Source organism: Podarcis muralis, chromosome 2 (assembly GCF_964188315.1).
Source record: "Podarcis muralis chromosome 2, rPodMur119.hap1.1, whole genome shotgun sequence".
NCBI classification, from domain to species: Eukaryota; Metazoa; Chordata; class Lepidosauria; order Squamata; family Lacertidae; genus Podarcis; species Podarcis muralis.
Window position 1 is genome coordinate 81,860,175 of NC_135656.1, and position 15,515 is coordinate 81,875,689.

Below are 15,515 nucleotides of genomic sequence, written 5' to 3' on the forward strand. Positions count from 1 at the left end.
TCAAATTAGCCTTTTAGGTTGTAGATTTATAATGCAAAATAAAGATCTGTCTACTAAAATATATTCAGTGATGTATTTCCTAAAAAATAATTTGAGTGGGCTTGTTTACCAGCTATTACAATCCATACATTCCATTCTGTGCTATCAAGGGCAGCGTTCTCGCCCAAGGCCTGTTTAGTGTTTATTATGGATGGGTAAGCAGACGGCAAAGGGAACCCTGGGTTGTATTTTTATTTACAAGTACAATTTGAAATATATTATTTGGTCTATCATTTCTATGCATGCCTACCTCTTTAATCAAATGACACAATTTTAAAAAGATTAAAAAGAAAAGTAATATAGACATAATAGTAGCATCCCTATAGCTGCATAACTAATGACAAGCAAGTAATGCAAGTATAGAAAATTAGCATTGTGACTTGGCGGAGCTATTTATTTTAGTACTAGAATACTGTTATCTTGACAAAACATTCCAACAGGTTAATCTCTTTTAAACAAAAGCAAAACAGTGGGAGAAGTAACCAGGAAATACTCCACAGCTGAAGGCAAACAAAAATATTTCTCTTTCCTACTCATATGTCATACTTTCTCCCAATAATCTTCAGAAATTTTTTGGGAGCTTGAATTCACAATAGTCTCCACCCTGCTTATCTGCTTGACAAGAAGCCAGTAAAAGGAAAAGCAGCAACCTGTGGCCATTATCACAATGCAGCAAAAATCCCATTTAAGCAAAGATCTTTTATTTGCATTGTGTGTGAGTGACAATGTGGAAGATTGACCAGGGTCTCCCAACTGCAGTTTTATATTTTATTTTGTTCTGTGAACCACCTTGAGACCTCCGGGTATATGGCGGTATATAAATTCTAATAATAGTAGTAGTAGTAATAATAATAACTACTACTACTGGTAGATAAAGCAAACTTTTCTGAACAAAAAACAATAAGGACATTTCACTCACACAAAGGGTTTACGTTTGCAGAGTCTAAATGGTAATGGACAGTCTTTCTGAGAGTATGCAATTCTGCAGCATCTAGAAAGATCCAATCATACCACTTTTCATTAGCTTGCCAGCACATATTGCATGTTCTTATCTGTCATGTCCACTAGCCTGTACCTGAAGTTGTAACCTGGGAGCTGGGTATGAAAGCCCACCCACATGAAGGCTTTTACAGACAACCCTAAAAACAGAATGACTTCAACCAATATCAACTTGTTTGTTGGCAAGTTTTTAAGTTAATGAGTTTCTAAGAACAATCCAAACACTGGACGGCATCCAAAGGCTTCACAAAGTTCCTCTGCCCAACTTCCAGTTATTCCCTCTTTCCATTGATGCTTCTCATCCAGAGAGGTTTGGGGAATGGTCACACAGTAAGGGGAGAAGGAAAACGGCTTGCACAAGTGGCCTTGCACTAAATTTTGGGGTTAATGGTTTCTATCAAGTTATTAAGTAGTATTTAGTCCAGACTACTATTTAAGATATCAACAGTACTTTATATTTGTAATCAAATATAACAGGGTCACAATTCAATCTGAGCAGAGCATACTTAAGCCCATTGATTTTAGTAGGTTTAAGCATGTTTAAGTCTGCATTGGATTTTGGAATTTTAGGTTAACACATTTGTTTCTTCCCAGGCACAGAGAAAGCGAAAAAGCTAATAAGTTATCCAACAGGAAGATGAGGGGTTTTTTCGCTATGAAACATAACCTTTTAATTTCATTTTTAAGGGGGTGAGAATACACCCTCTCTTCACCACAGTGTGACTCAGAACAGAACACTTAACACTGACAGAGTTAAATCTAGGCATTTCTCTCTCTATAAAATAAGGAGGTTTGTTTGTTTGTTTGTTTGGTTGGTTGGTTGGTTGGTTGGTTGGTTGTTTGTTTGTTTGTTTGTTTGTTTGTTGCCTTAGTGTTTTCCTGAGGCAAAAGTAGTGTCTTCATCTTCACTTTAGGGTGTCTCACCAAGAACAAATTTCTACCCGGAATTATAGAAAACTGTGTAAAACAAGACTACGTCAGATGCTGGGAAGAAATCTGAGACTGAAGTATTCATCCTCCATGCTACAAACCAAACCTTCTAAGAGAGTCTTTTGCTTCTGCTACAGGCAATAAACCTTAGCTGGCCCTACAAATAACATAGCAAGCACGGTGACAAATGTTACAAGAGAAAGCACAACTGATGGAGACTTCTGAGCAAAAACATAGACAGGTCTGATCCAGCAACTGACAGGAATCATGACTATCCTTTCGGCGTTAAGGCAATACACAGTTCTGCAATGAAGCATACCTTTAAACACAAGAGCTGACAGACAAAAGGAGCCCTATTCAAAGAAATCTGAGCAGCTGTCTTATACAGAGTCAGACTATTGGTATATCCAACTCAGTACTGTCTACACTGACTGGAAGCAGCTCTCCGGGGTTTTAGGCAGGGGTTTCTCCCAGCCCTGGAAATGCTGGGGTTTCAACATGGAACCTAGTGCATACAAAACAGAGGCCCTGCTACCAAACCATGGCCCTTCCCCTAAGTTTTATTCCTCAACAACTCTAAGGACAAAATATAAGAAAACTTGTTCACTGTGATGATCTGGCTAATTCTCACTCTTTGAGCAGTTTGCTTCTCAAGTCAGGAACTCATGTCAATTATTTCAAAACAAGTTGAGATGTAGAATATAAACATATAGAACTATAAGTTACACAAACATTTGATACAACAGACAACCATTCACATATAACAAGCAACTTGTTTCAACTATATTCGGTCTACCTCAATGGTCTTAATAGTCCCCATGTTCAGATACCACATATAAAACAGTATCGCACCATTCAGCTCGATTTTCTAAATATAACAGACCACCACTAATATATCCAAGGTATCACCACTTGGAATTCAATATAATATCCTCAGCAAGGGATAAGTAACAAACAACTGGAAGCTTTTAAATACCTACGTTCCAGAACTGCAAAGAGATATTATCATGGACAGAAACTCAATTCTTTCAAGTTGAGTGTTAATGTGAGAGAAGTATTAGATCCGTCAACTGAATATCATATGGGATACATTTTCAAAACTGTGTGCAGTCTTACTAATGTTCCACCATAAAGGCTTCTGTACATCAGATACAGCATACACAGTAGAATCCTCTACTGTAAACTAATTGAATAAGGCACTGTCAACTACATGACAGAAAAATTAGGAACACCAATCAGAAAACCAAGGAAGGAGAACTAAAATGAGGGGAAGTGTCTGAAGCAGTAAAAATTTCTGAAGTTATAATGAGATGGGAGCAACTTAATAGTTCTACAGTTTTCTCCCTCTTTTTTAGCAGAGTGGGAGAGGGGAGAGTAATTTTTGTTTTCTTCAAATAGCAGAGCCCCCAGGTGGAAAAGGTAGTGGGTGGGGGATGCTTGCACCTTGAAAAGAATGTGTTATTGTATTATCACACAAAGACCTACAGGGAGGGAATAAAGAGAATTTACCAGTGACAAGAAAGCCTGTTTGATGTATACACTGGAATATTTGGCAGTGAAATATTTCATAAGATTACCCTGAAATTTTAACTTTTCTGTATTCTTATAAAATGAACACTCGGGTTCAGAAAATAATTTAATATAACAGATCCTCATATTTCATCCTAAAAAGATGCCAATCTTTTTAGGTATATTGGGGGTCACCAACGTGGTGCATGTGGTGCACAGAACCAATACAGAGGGGAAACAATAAGAGGATTTTATAAAGGACTTTTTCCGAAGATCCTGGTTGTCAGGATTAGGCCACAGGCAGCAATCAGGCATGAGTCAGGAGCTGGGAGCTGAGAGTCGGGACCAAAGATAGTCAGCATCAGGGGGCACGTCAGGAAGAAGAACTGAAGAACAAGACTAGAAAGACAAGCCATGCCAGACCTCAGGTACTCAAGCAAAGCTCTACTGAAACAAGAAGCCTACTGGTCAAGGAGAACCCAACAGCCAGCCTAGGAGGAATCAGTCTGGAACATTTTCTCTGAGAAGATGTGGTGATGTGGTTTGCCACATGGGACAATAGTCTGCTGTTTTGAACACTAGGTGAAAACAATCTCGGCTGCCTAGACTACAAACAGTATTGAGAACATTCCTAATTGGAGGTTTATACATACCAAAACAGCAGCTAAACTCAGAATACCCATTTTTATCTTCCACCCACCTCTGATCATTTATATTACAGTGATTGAATACTTTAAAAACCAATCTACTCCACATATCTATGAGCACTTCAGCCACAGAACATTATACTTAAATATGCATTTATGAAAGCACCACTACTAACACACAACATCAACTACCACAGTCTCCCCAACACTTGCACTCACTTTTTCCACATTCTGAACACAGACACTAAAACGTAAAATGGATTATGTTACTTACCTAAAATGTCCTCAGTTTCAGTGAATGAAAGTGAATGGAATAAAGAAAATACAATCCAACAGAAAGTTAAAAATGAGCAATTAAGTGCAAAAAAACCTTCGAAAGACAAAAATAAAATCAAAACAATGAGCAGAGAACAGAACATTTGGTGCCAGTCATTCAGTTGTATTTACCTTAACATGAGATTTTAACATGAGAAACAATAATGATTTTTTTTAATCCATAACAATCTCAAACAAGTTCACACAAACAAAACACAAACAAATACATACAGTACTGGATTTATGTAAAGGTGACCAAAGGACTAGAAAACTTGTTTGAAAGAGAAATGTTGAGTTGATGAAACAAAATGGCGTTCCCGCCTTTTCCAGAAAAGGGCAGGGAATGCAAGCTCCTGGCCCTGTCGCCTCTATGGACTCCTCCTGTACCTGCCCAGAAAATTAGGGCAGAATCCAGGTACCCCCTACACTCTTCCTTCCCCAGACATCAGGGGGGAGGAGAGAAACATGAAGAGAATGAAGTAGAAATGAAGAGGCGGGGAGGGGAGCAGCCAACACAGTGAAAAAACTCACTCAGAAAGGTGATCTAGCAAACAGGATGAAGGAGAGGACTAGACAAAGGGAAAATCCACACAAAACAAGCACTCAAGCAAGTCTTTCTCTCAGACACACAGAGAGACATGAAGACCCTTCCCTTGCCGCAGGCAGGGGCACATTGAAGAGATGGATGACTCCTCCCCTCTAGAGAGGATGTTGCAATCAGGAATGTCATCCCCATCCCTCTGGTAAACAGAGCATACAACATAAAAATGGACCCTGTACTCCTCTTCCGTATTACAAGGAAACACTAAAGGTAAAGGTACCCCTGCCTGTACGGGCCAGTCGTGTCCGACTCTAGGGTTGCGCGCCCATCTCACTTAAGAGGCCGGGGGCCAGTGCTGTCCGGAGACACTTCCGGGTCACGTGGCCAGCGTGACGAAGCTGCTCTGGCGAACCAGCACCAGAGCAGCACCCGGAAACGCCGTTTACCTTCGCGCTAGAAAGCGGTCCCTATTTATCTACTTGCACTTAGGGGTGCTTTCGAACTGCTAGGTGGGCAGGAGCTGGGACCGAAAGACGGGAGCTCACCCCGCCGTGGGAATTCGAACCGCTGACCATGCGATCGGCAAGCCCTAGGCACTGAGGTTTTACCCACAGCGCCACCCGCGTCTCTAAGGAAACACTAGATGATTGCATAATCCTAAAATACCAGGGTTGTATTAAACTAACTTTTACTTAGAGTAGACCCACTGAAATTAATAGAACCAAGTTAGTCATGGTCCTTAATTTCAATGGGTCTACGCTGAGTAAAAGTTTAAAACAACCCTCACTGTGTTCCTAAGGTTGCATATCTAAACACGCATACTAGGGAATAACTTGCTTCTGAGTAAACCTGCAGAGGATTATGGTGCATATGACTTGCACTGTGATGTCTACTCAAAAGAAAAAGGTGTAATATTAAATTGCATAGGAGTGCAAACTCCCATGTATCATTATGGTTGCAAATCTAAACTCAATTGGGAGTAAGTGCTATATGTTAAGAATTACATTTGGGTAAACTTGCATAAGAGCATGGTGAAAGCAAAGAATTCTCATCTTAATTTTGTATCAAGCAACATTTTCTGCACTATTGTGTTACATATCTTCATGAATTGGATATGGTGTTTGTTGTTTAGCCGGATTTGCATCCATTATTTTACAGATCAAACGTTCCATGTGACTACAGACAGTGTAATTTATTGCTATTCCTTCATCAGTGAACTGTCAAACTGAAGAAGCACTGTTACCATTGAAGCTATAAATATTACACATGACTTGATATTTTTCTCACTTATCTTTTATTAATCACAGAACAAATGACATCATACAAGAAAATTAAAAATAAAAGGTAAAATAATCTACAGTGTGACAAATTAGATAGATAAAATATGTCAAGAAAGAAAGAAAGAAATCACCTGTAAAGCCAACAGTTACATTACTTAATGAAATTTATGTTTCCAGTCAATTTTACCCTGGATTTTTTTTTGTCCTGGCCTATAACAGTATTTTGCATGTCTTGTAATAAATAGATTGTGTGAGGTGTTCATGTAATGAAGCAGTACAATATTTTTTAAAGTGATGCATAGTATTGCACTCATTTATTCGTGTGTCTAGATATACTTTTCATCTTCCTTTGAGTTGGGTTGCCAAGTGGCCAGAATTTTAGCTTCATGGCTGGTTGCCAGAACTGGAAGACGCAAAACTAAAAAACCAGCTAAGCTATTTTATTGTTGGTTAGTGCAAATGCTTTGTTCTCTGAATGCAAATCCAAATGCACATACACATACTATGCTGCCAATGTGGAAATTCTCTCCGTAGTAAGAGTGGTGACTGCTGTTTTTCAAGCCGCAAACAGATGAACCATGTAGCACAGGCCACGGTCTCCCACTCAGTCTGGCAACTTCCAGCCACCTCGTCCAAAATCAGTGGGCTGCTGGCACTGCAGACAGCCAAGCCGAGGGTGAAACACATGATACCAGATTCCACAAAAGGCCAGGCTGTTCCCTTCATAAAGGAGAGTCGGGCTTCATATATTCAAAAGCAATCACTCTGGTGCACCGGAATTTAGGAAAACAAAAGTTGGCAACCCAAACTCTGACAACATCAGAATGTTTAAAGAATTTTCTCTATAATCCTAGCAGGAAGCTTCATGCGTTATATCTCTTCCAGTGAATGATGTCCAAGAACAATGAACAAATGCAGAGGGCAAATATTCACACCATCTGCGCATGAGACCTTAGAACGTTTTAAAACTTGTATATTTCTTTTTCTTTAATTTTGCGTTCAAATGTGGACTCAGGAATCCAGAAGGTCAATAATCCTAACCATTCCCATACGAAAAGGTGTGCTGTGAGCAAGCAAGAACTATATTTGTCCCAGGGACCTCTGCAGTCTTCAACTAGGGATAGACCAGGGATGGCTCCCAAGATGTATCCGGTTCACAACTAAGTATGACCATAGGCCAAACTTACTGGGACTGAAGAGTTTTGGAAGTCCGACTACATCTGGAGGGCCACAGAGGGCCTTGGGGATTAACCACTCTATTACTTACACAGTGATAGAGCAACAACTCATACCAAGAGCTTAAACCAATTCACTATGCTTCCTGTCTGCTCTAAGGCCTCTGGCATGGGTGTCTTAATTAAAAAAACACAGAAGATGACTTTTCTGCCATGGTTGACAGATCTTTAATGTCACAGAGCCTTTTCCAAGTATGATTTAAGAAAAGAAAAAAAACCTTTATGAAAGTAGGTGCTTACAACAGCAGCATTTACAACACATCCAATCCCCTGCCCTCCCTGCTACCTCATCAGATCAGAAATGAATACATCTTTGAATGGGAAAGAATGCAGAAACAAGTATCTTTTGCCAGTAAGTGGAAATGGAAGATAGGGACTGAATATTGGAGATATATGGAAGGGCACAACATGATTCCAATCCAGGAATGTGACTAGTAATTGCTTCAACCGAAACAGTTTATGTTAGCCATGCACCCAACACAGTGAATTTCAAATTGGATGACTTTCATTTTGAGGATGGGACTGAAGAACTGGGTTTTCTCCATCCTTCAGTGTTGTCCCATTTAATTGCTTCTTATATTTTGTCTTGTAGAATTTATTATTAGCCAGCAGGAACAAACCACCTCTTACCACTGCTTCATTGCTCCATCCTTAATGCTATTTGTTGGTCAAGAGTTAGATAAAGTTTGTTCTGTTAGCTGCCCTGAGACCTCCAGGTATAGGGAGGTATTTAAATTCTAATTCTAATTCAAAGAAGAAGAAGACCAAACCCAAGAGCTGGTTTTTACACATATATCAAATAATCTTTAAAAATTTCAAGATTTATTTCCCTAAAACATCTGAAGTTTCTTTAGAGGGGAGTGTAAACACCTACTATGGGGTTAATATTGAACACCTTTCACTGAACACTGCCATAAGGCTTAAGGACACTTGCAGAATTAAGCACATAGCATTAGCAATGCTCAGAATGATTTAGCACTTTCTGCTTTGGGGGAGGGGTAAAAACTCAGAGCTTAACTAGTTTAAAAAGATACCAATTGCAACAGAAATTTCAAGATATCTTGGCTGAAGGGCTTTCGAGACAATGGTTTCTTTGTGCAATAAACTCACACTTGTAACTCAGTTATTGAAGGAGAATCCTATTCTCTATCCGAGTTGTTGAGTGGAACTATGTCAATATTCCTCTTCTATTAAAACTGCATTTTCTGAAAGCACTAATATCACTAATCTTGTTACTTTGAAAATACCATGCCCCCATTTTACACACAGAGAGATGCATACCTCTCTCTAGCATGCCAGATATAATGGGGAATGGTGCGTGGAATGTTATTGCATTTACTACTGTGGACATCTACTGGATCCCCTGTGGTATCAATGGTGATGAGTGTCATTCCCATCTTTGGGGTAATATTCAAAATAAGAACAGTGACCCTTCACGACAACAGTTTAGTGCTTATAACAGAATCAACTTGGCATTAGCAAAACCATGCCTTCTTTCCCCCCAATGATCTGCGGGAGTGGCCTGCAGGCCATTGGTTGCCCACCTCTGAACTTGAAAGAGAAGCACAGGGTATGTTTCTTGGAGAGTAAACATATTGACTGGAGAATGTGTATAAGCCCCAAAGAATGTACAAAACGCAACTGAGATAATACACATTTCCATTGGCCTAATGAGATTATTGGTTGGGAAATGTGCACTATGGCCTCTTCGTGGACAGATTATGTGCACATTCTTCATGACACATGGTGGACGCACACAATAGATGCAGGGGGAGGAACATTCACTGGAAATTGCGTCCCCCAATTTCACCAGTAGGAGAATCCCATGAGTAGAGTTCTCATGGAAACGATGGCCACGCATTATAATATATTTATCCATCTCGTGCTAAACTCAGGAGAAAGGCAGTTTCAAGACCCGCCCCCCCAAAGCAAGAGGCAGATAAAGTTTTAAAAGCTACCTGTGCCCAAGCAAGATGGATATCAGAAGCATGCATGCTTTTATTTTGCTAATCTGTTGCAGCAAAACCCAGGGAAGTCTTATGGCACTTTAAAAACTAACTAACGTGTTGTGGCACAAGCTTTCACTTTACTTCAAGTCCACTTCATCTGATGCATGAAGTATAATCCTCGGGTGTAAAGGGAAAAAGGGAAAAAATGGGGAGTTATATGGCAATACTTACAGATGCCCACACCCAACCTAAAACAGTTAGGTGGCTACATACCAACAATACAGACACAGGGGCCAGACCCTACAACAAACTCAAATGCCAACTCTCTCCTTATTAAAGGAATACTTTTACAGGACCTAATAATGCGAGCCACAACATCAGGCATAGCTGTCAAGCGTCCCTTATTTGGCGGGACAGTCCCTTATCCCAGCGCCATGTCCCGCTGCTGTCCCTTATTGATGATGTCCCTTAAATAAGCTACTGAAGGTAATGGGGCCCTTTCTATGTCCGGCTGTCCTTTGTCAACAACAAATTGTTGCTGTTTTTTGTGTTGAATATATGCTATATGGTAATTTATGGACCTAATAGGTATCTAAAGCCATTTGCATGCCACAAAATATGTATTTTATCAAAGTAATTGTTGATCCCTTATTTTGGCGGCTGATCCCTTATTTTCGAGGCTGCTGGTCCCTTATTTTCAAATCTGTAAGTTGACAGCTATGACATCAGGGGATCATTCATCTGCTTCTCTTCCAATGCAATATATTCTCATCTGCCAGAAATGCCTTCCTGCATTCCACAAAGGACAAAGTGCCCGGTTCCTATGCTAAAGAATAAATTAAACTGAGTACGACGTAAAAAAAAAAAGCAATATTCAAAAACAAGTAGAACACTTCAACCAACCAGGACATGATCAATGACCATAAGGTGGCAATCCTTGAACAAGGTAAGTTCAAAAGGAAACACCAATGTAAAAGAGCTGCCTTACTACTCCTCTTCACAGTGGTTTCCTGTCCCACGATGGGGGCTAATTTATTCTGCAATGCTAAAATATGTCTGCTATCACTAATTAGTGCAGTTGTGTCAGGTCATCCTGCTTATTTTGCATACAGTTAAGCTCCAATTTGCATTTCAGCCTCATTAACTCCAAGTTTTACATTCTTTTCCCTTTACATCCACTTGCCAAAGGATTCGTGCATCTGATAAAGGAAAGAGACTCCTAGGCCATGAAAGCTTATGCCCCAATAAATTTGTCAGAAGTTAGTTTCTAAGGTGCTGACGACTTTTCCAGAGAAATCCTAACACACATTTACATTCAGGAGTGGGGGCGGGGGGAGATATCCCAGACATCCACTTGCGGAGGGACCGCCATGTCCATTGCCCTGCTCTTTCACTATGGGCAGCGAGGAAGATGTGGGGGGCACAGTTTTTCCTTCTTTCCTCCCACTGGAATTGACCACATTGGCAACAGGACTGGCACAGTCATCTTGTTTCGTGGACATGTCATGGAAACAAAAGGGTTTTGGATGTGGCATAGCCACACTAGCAGACATGCCCCAATTTTTCCCTCTCTGCCAGATGTTCATCACTGGAGGAACATCTATGCTGCTAGAGCTTCCCACTGCATACTGGAGGACCTCTGGCAGCATTAAGAGCCATTCAGCCAGTGTGACTCCATTTCCACCTGCATAGCAACACACATGCTGCCTATGGCTCCTCAGCTAACTTTACAATATTTTTAGGATTGCACAATTATGTTATTTGTTTACTACCGTATATATATGTTTTGCATGCATACCATTTAACATATCTCAGTCAACTTGTATTTCTATACTTTCCTCCATCTCCACATAAACAGGATTAAAAAACAACAACACTATTTGTACTTTCTTCACTTATAAAAAGAGGATTTGATTGCATGGAATAAAGAAAGCATTAATGGGACAATATATTACAAAGAAGAAACTAGAGCATCACAAAAAATATATATTCTGGGTTGTATCCAACTATATTTTCCTCAAAGTAGACACAATGAAATTAATACTTGTAAGATAAGTCATTTCTGTTAATTTTAATGTGTCTACTATGAATATAACTAACACCATGAACAACCCTTAATGTTGAATTTCTTTAAATAAATTATCTTGTGAATATCAGCCATTTGCATGCAAAACACCATTTGTAACTGAAGAAAACTGCTACAGTGGTTCAGGGCTAACTCTGCGTCTTCCTAATTCATAAGATGCAACCAATTACATCATAGTGCAAAAATACTTTTTAATATCAGCAACATTTTCTCCTCCAAAACTGAACTGGTTTACCTACCTGCAAGTGAAACTTATCATACATCTTTTGAAACAAATTCGAAGCAATACACATTTTCTATACTTATTGCAAATTAGTTAGAGAATCTAAAATAATACATTGGGGAGGGGGAAATCTCTGTCATCTTAAATTAACTGAGGGGGAGAAATCAACTACCCAAACAATAATTTCATGTTTCTTCTCACATCAGCATTTTCAATATATGTGATTTAAAAAGAAAAATCACTCATAAATTATTATAACCCCCAACTGTAGCCTTAGAGGTTAATTTGGCAAAGTGCTTTAGTTTCTTAGCTAGCCATGCTGGAGTGATAGCAGGAATGGAGGCAGGGACAGCAAGCGAAAAGGTTCCCATAGCACCAGCCTAAATTCCTCCAGTCATCCACTGCTGGTTTACTTCCTAAATGCACAATGCTACAGAAAGAGACACATGCCCTATGAAAGCTTGGTAAAATGCTAGAATCCTTGGAATAACAGCATTCGTGTGTAACAAAGTGTGTGTGTACTTTCAGTTCATAAGGTATCAACGTGAAGCAAGGAAATTTGACAATGCCACCACCAGTATTCACCAATCTAAAGTGTCATGTGAAATATTTGCCCCGTATCCTGTCCCAACATCATCATCCTCCTCCTCCCTCTATGGTCACGAAAATATCCAGCTGCAGGCAAGATGATTCCCTCAAGCTTCATTTTCTCTTCCCTCTATGAGGAATCTTAGGTGATTGCTTCATGAATTTTTAGTTTCCAGTTCTGATTATTTCAAATACCAGACACTTTTACTTACAAGAGAGCACTTATTAACCCCCTTCAGAACCTAGTGAAAGATATTGACTTCTCTGCAAAAGGAAATATGAATCACCAATTATCTTACATGAGGAAATCAATAGCTGGCATTTAACAGTGCTGGGGCCAACTTGAGGTCCAGCAACATTTTTGAGTACCTTAAAAATCAGAATGATGTTTATTAGTTGCTCTTCTTCGAAATCTGCTTTATTATTTTAAGGAACATTACTGTTAAACATTAGTTCTAATGGAACTATTTTTGCAGTTGGCCCAGAATGTTTGGGGTGGGGTGCGGTGGGGGTACTAACAGAGAAAGCACAAAAACATAAGGATATAATAGTTAGTTTACTGCATACTGTAATAAACAGTATTGGGCTCCTGTTTAATGTAAGTTAAGCCCCTGACCTACTGGTCTATCTTTAGACTATGCCCCCTCTCTCTGATAAATATATAACATGTTTCTATAGTAAAGTTTCCTGAATGCATTTGTATTATTGCAAAAAGTCCTGAAAATACAAAAAAAAAAGGTAGTGACTAACAATCATTCTCCACATTATTAATGGAGAAGACTATTGGATCAAAGAAATTCTGAATGAAGTGAAGCTTATTGGTGCACTTTCTTCCCAGTTAGAAACTAGAAACAAGCAACAGGGAATTATTATGTTACAGAGCCAAAACATGCCACCAGTAGGCCATGTTTTGACCTTACCTGGTGGCCACCAGACATTTTGGACTAAGAGTCCTATCAGGCCTAGCCAGCATGTCCATAATGGCTGTGGCTGATGCAAGTTGTAGTCCAAAATATCTGAAGGAGACTAGGTTGGAGATGACCACCGTAAGCAAAGCATCAGTTGCCTTTTCCATATACCATTATTTTCATTTGCAATTGCTTACCTGGTTCTCCTCATGAGAAACCCTCATCTGCTCTTTCAGAACGGACATTCTGGCCGCTTCTTCTTTCCGCAGCACTCTTTCCTTTTTGAGCTCAGGGCTCCAGAAGGTCTTGATGCTATTCATGGAAGAGCCAAGCTTGCTATCTTTAATGTCCAGTTCTTTCCTCAGCAAGTCATTCTCTCTCTGCAACTCCTTTAGCTGAGCTTGTAGATCTAGCATGGTGCTATCCCTTACCTGTCTCAACATAGAAGGTATCTGGTGGTGGTGGTGATGTGCAGAAGTGGTCAGCCCCCCATGCTGATCAGTGTAAGAAAGAAGGTCGGAGTGGGAAAGGCCAGCGGAAGCAATATTAGGACTGCTCCCCATAGCTGTCACTCGACCACCGTACACAGCTCGATTTGTAGCCCTTCCAAGAGTCATTGTGCCCTTGGGGAAAGTAGTGGACGCCACACCTTCATGGTCACTCAGGTACATTGGTCCAGATGTTGCATAGGCGGCATTAAGTGACTGGATATTCTCCATTGATAACGTCTTACCTGTCCCTCCACCTCCTCCACTACTTGTTCGCCTATGGCCCAGCCGAGGAGATCTTGGCAAGCGAGGGGATCTGGCAGGACTGCCTTCCAAGTTACTGATTGTTCTTGCACTTCCATACATTTTTATTTTAATGTGAGGTACTACTTAATACGAAATTAATCACACTTAAGTGGGTTATTCAACCTCTATTTCCAGTTGCTGTTGTTGGCAAGCTGCTTCACAGCATTCTTCCAAAAGGCAACGAATTCCTTAAAATGACTTCTCCAGGCTAAAGATCTGAAAATAAAAATATAATTAGAGATTACTAAAAGTTACTTGACAATGCCAAAACCTGGAAGCACAGGTTCATTTTAACTGTGGGTTTATGAAATTACAATAGCGCACTATCCTTCTGAGCACATTTTCAAACTAAGAAGAATTCTGTATGTTATAGTTACTTTTATTGCCAAAGGGCTTTTTGTTTTTATGTGTAAAAATGCCATATACAAATACACAGATAAGGTAGATGGACTTGACATTGCTAGAACATACACTAGATTCCATGATTAACTCTGTGCCTCAAATGGAACAGAGACAGAACGGAGAAATAAAGAATTACCAAATATTTTTATTGCGGTTGCTTGAGAGTAACCAGGCAGGACTCCGACCTGCGTTTTACAGGCTTTATTTTGGTACAAACTATTTACATTGAAAGGGACGCAGGTGGCGTTGTGGGTTAAACCACAGAGCCTAGGACTTGCTGATCAGAAAGTCGGAGGTTCGAATCCCCGCAACAGGTGAGCTCCCGTTCCTCGGTCCCTGCTCCTGCCAACCTAGCAGTTCGAAAGCACATCAAAGTACAAGTAGATAAATAGGTACCACTCCAGCGGGAAGGTAAACGGTGTTTCCATGCGCTGCTCTGGTTCACCAGAAGCTGCTTAGTCATGCTGGTCACATGACCCGGAAGCTGTCTGCGGACAAACACTGGCTCCCTCGGCCTATAGAGCGAGATGAGCGCCGCAACCCCAGGGTCAGTCATAACTGGACCTGATGGTCAGGGGTCCCTTTACCTTTACCTTTATTTACAGTGAAGAGCCCCAAAGCTAATGTCTGGCTCAATCACTAGCAGAATCCGGGAGTGGTCTTTTTTTGGACCTCCCCCAACATAAGAGTTTCGTTACCCCCAACCGTCTCCGCCCCTTTCTGCGCCTCATACTACTGCACATGATGGGCGATGGCAAGGGCGTGTTTCCCTCCTGTCCGGCTTGCTCAGGAGTGGTGTTAAGGCTCCCACCAGCATCCTCTGGTCCTTGCACTTCTTCCCCACTGGAGGTGGGGCTTTCCCCCTCCCAGAAGAGGAACTGCTCCGCAAGATTTTCAGATGCTCCCTGTAACACAACTGCCCTTCTATTTCTCACCTCTGAGCCGATGGCAGTTCCCTGACACACACACATATATATTACATACTCATTTTGACACTCTGGACATCTTATCTATAGACTATTAAAGTCTTCTTCCTGCTTCTTTGAAGTTCAGGATTAATAATGATCAGA

At 40.4% G+C, this 15,515-nt stretch overlaps 1 protein-coding gene across 7 annotated transcripts in view; it reads right to left on the reverse strand.

Moving 5' to 3' along the window:
- Positions 1-15,515, reverse strand: part of ERC2 (ELKS/RAB6-interacting/CAST family member 2) — a 514,390-nt gene that overhangs the window by 474,536 nt on the left and 24,339 nt on the right. For all 7 annotated transcript variants that reach the window (XM_077924934.1, XM_077924929.1, XM_077924927.1 and 4 more), the window contains exon 2: positions 13,447-14,259. In XM_077924934.1, coding sequence (XP_077781060.1) covers positions 13,447-14,103 — 657 coding nt within the window. In that variant the 5' untranslated portion in view covers positions 14,104-14,259. The remainder of the gene's footprint in view (positions 1-13,446; positions 14,260-15,515) is intronic.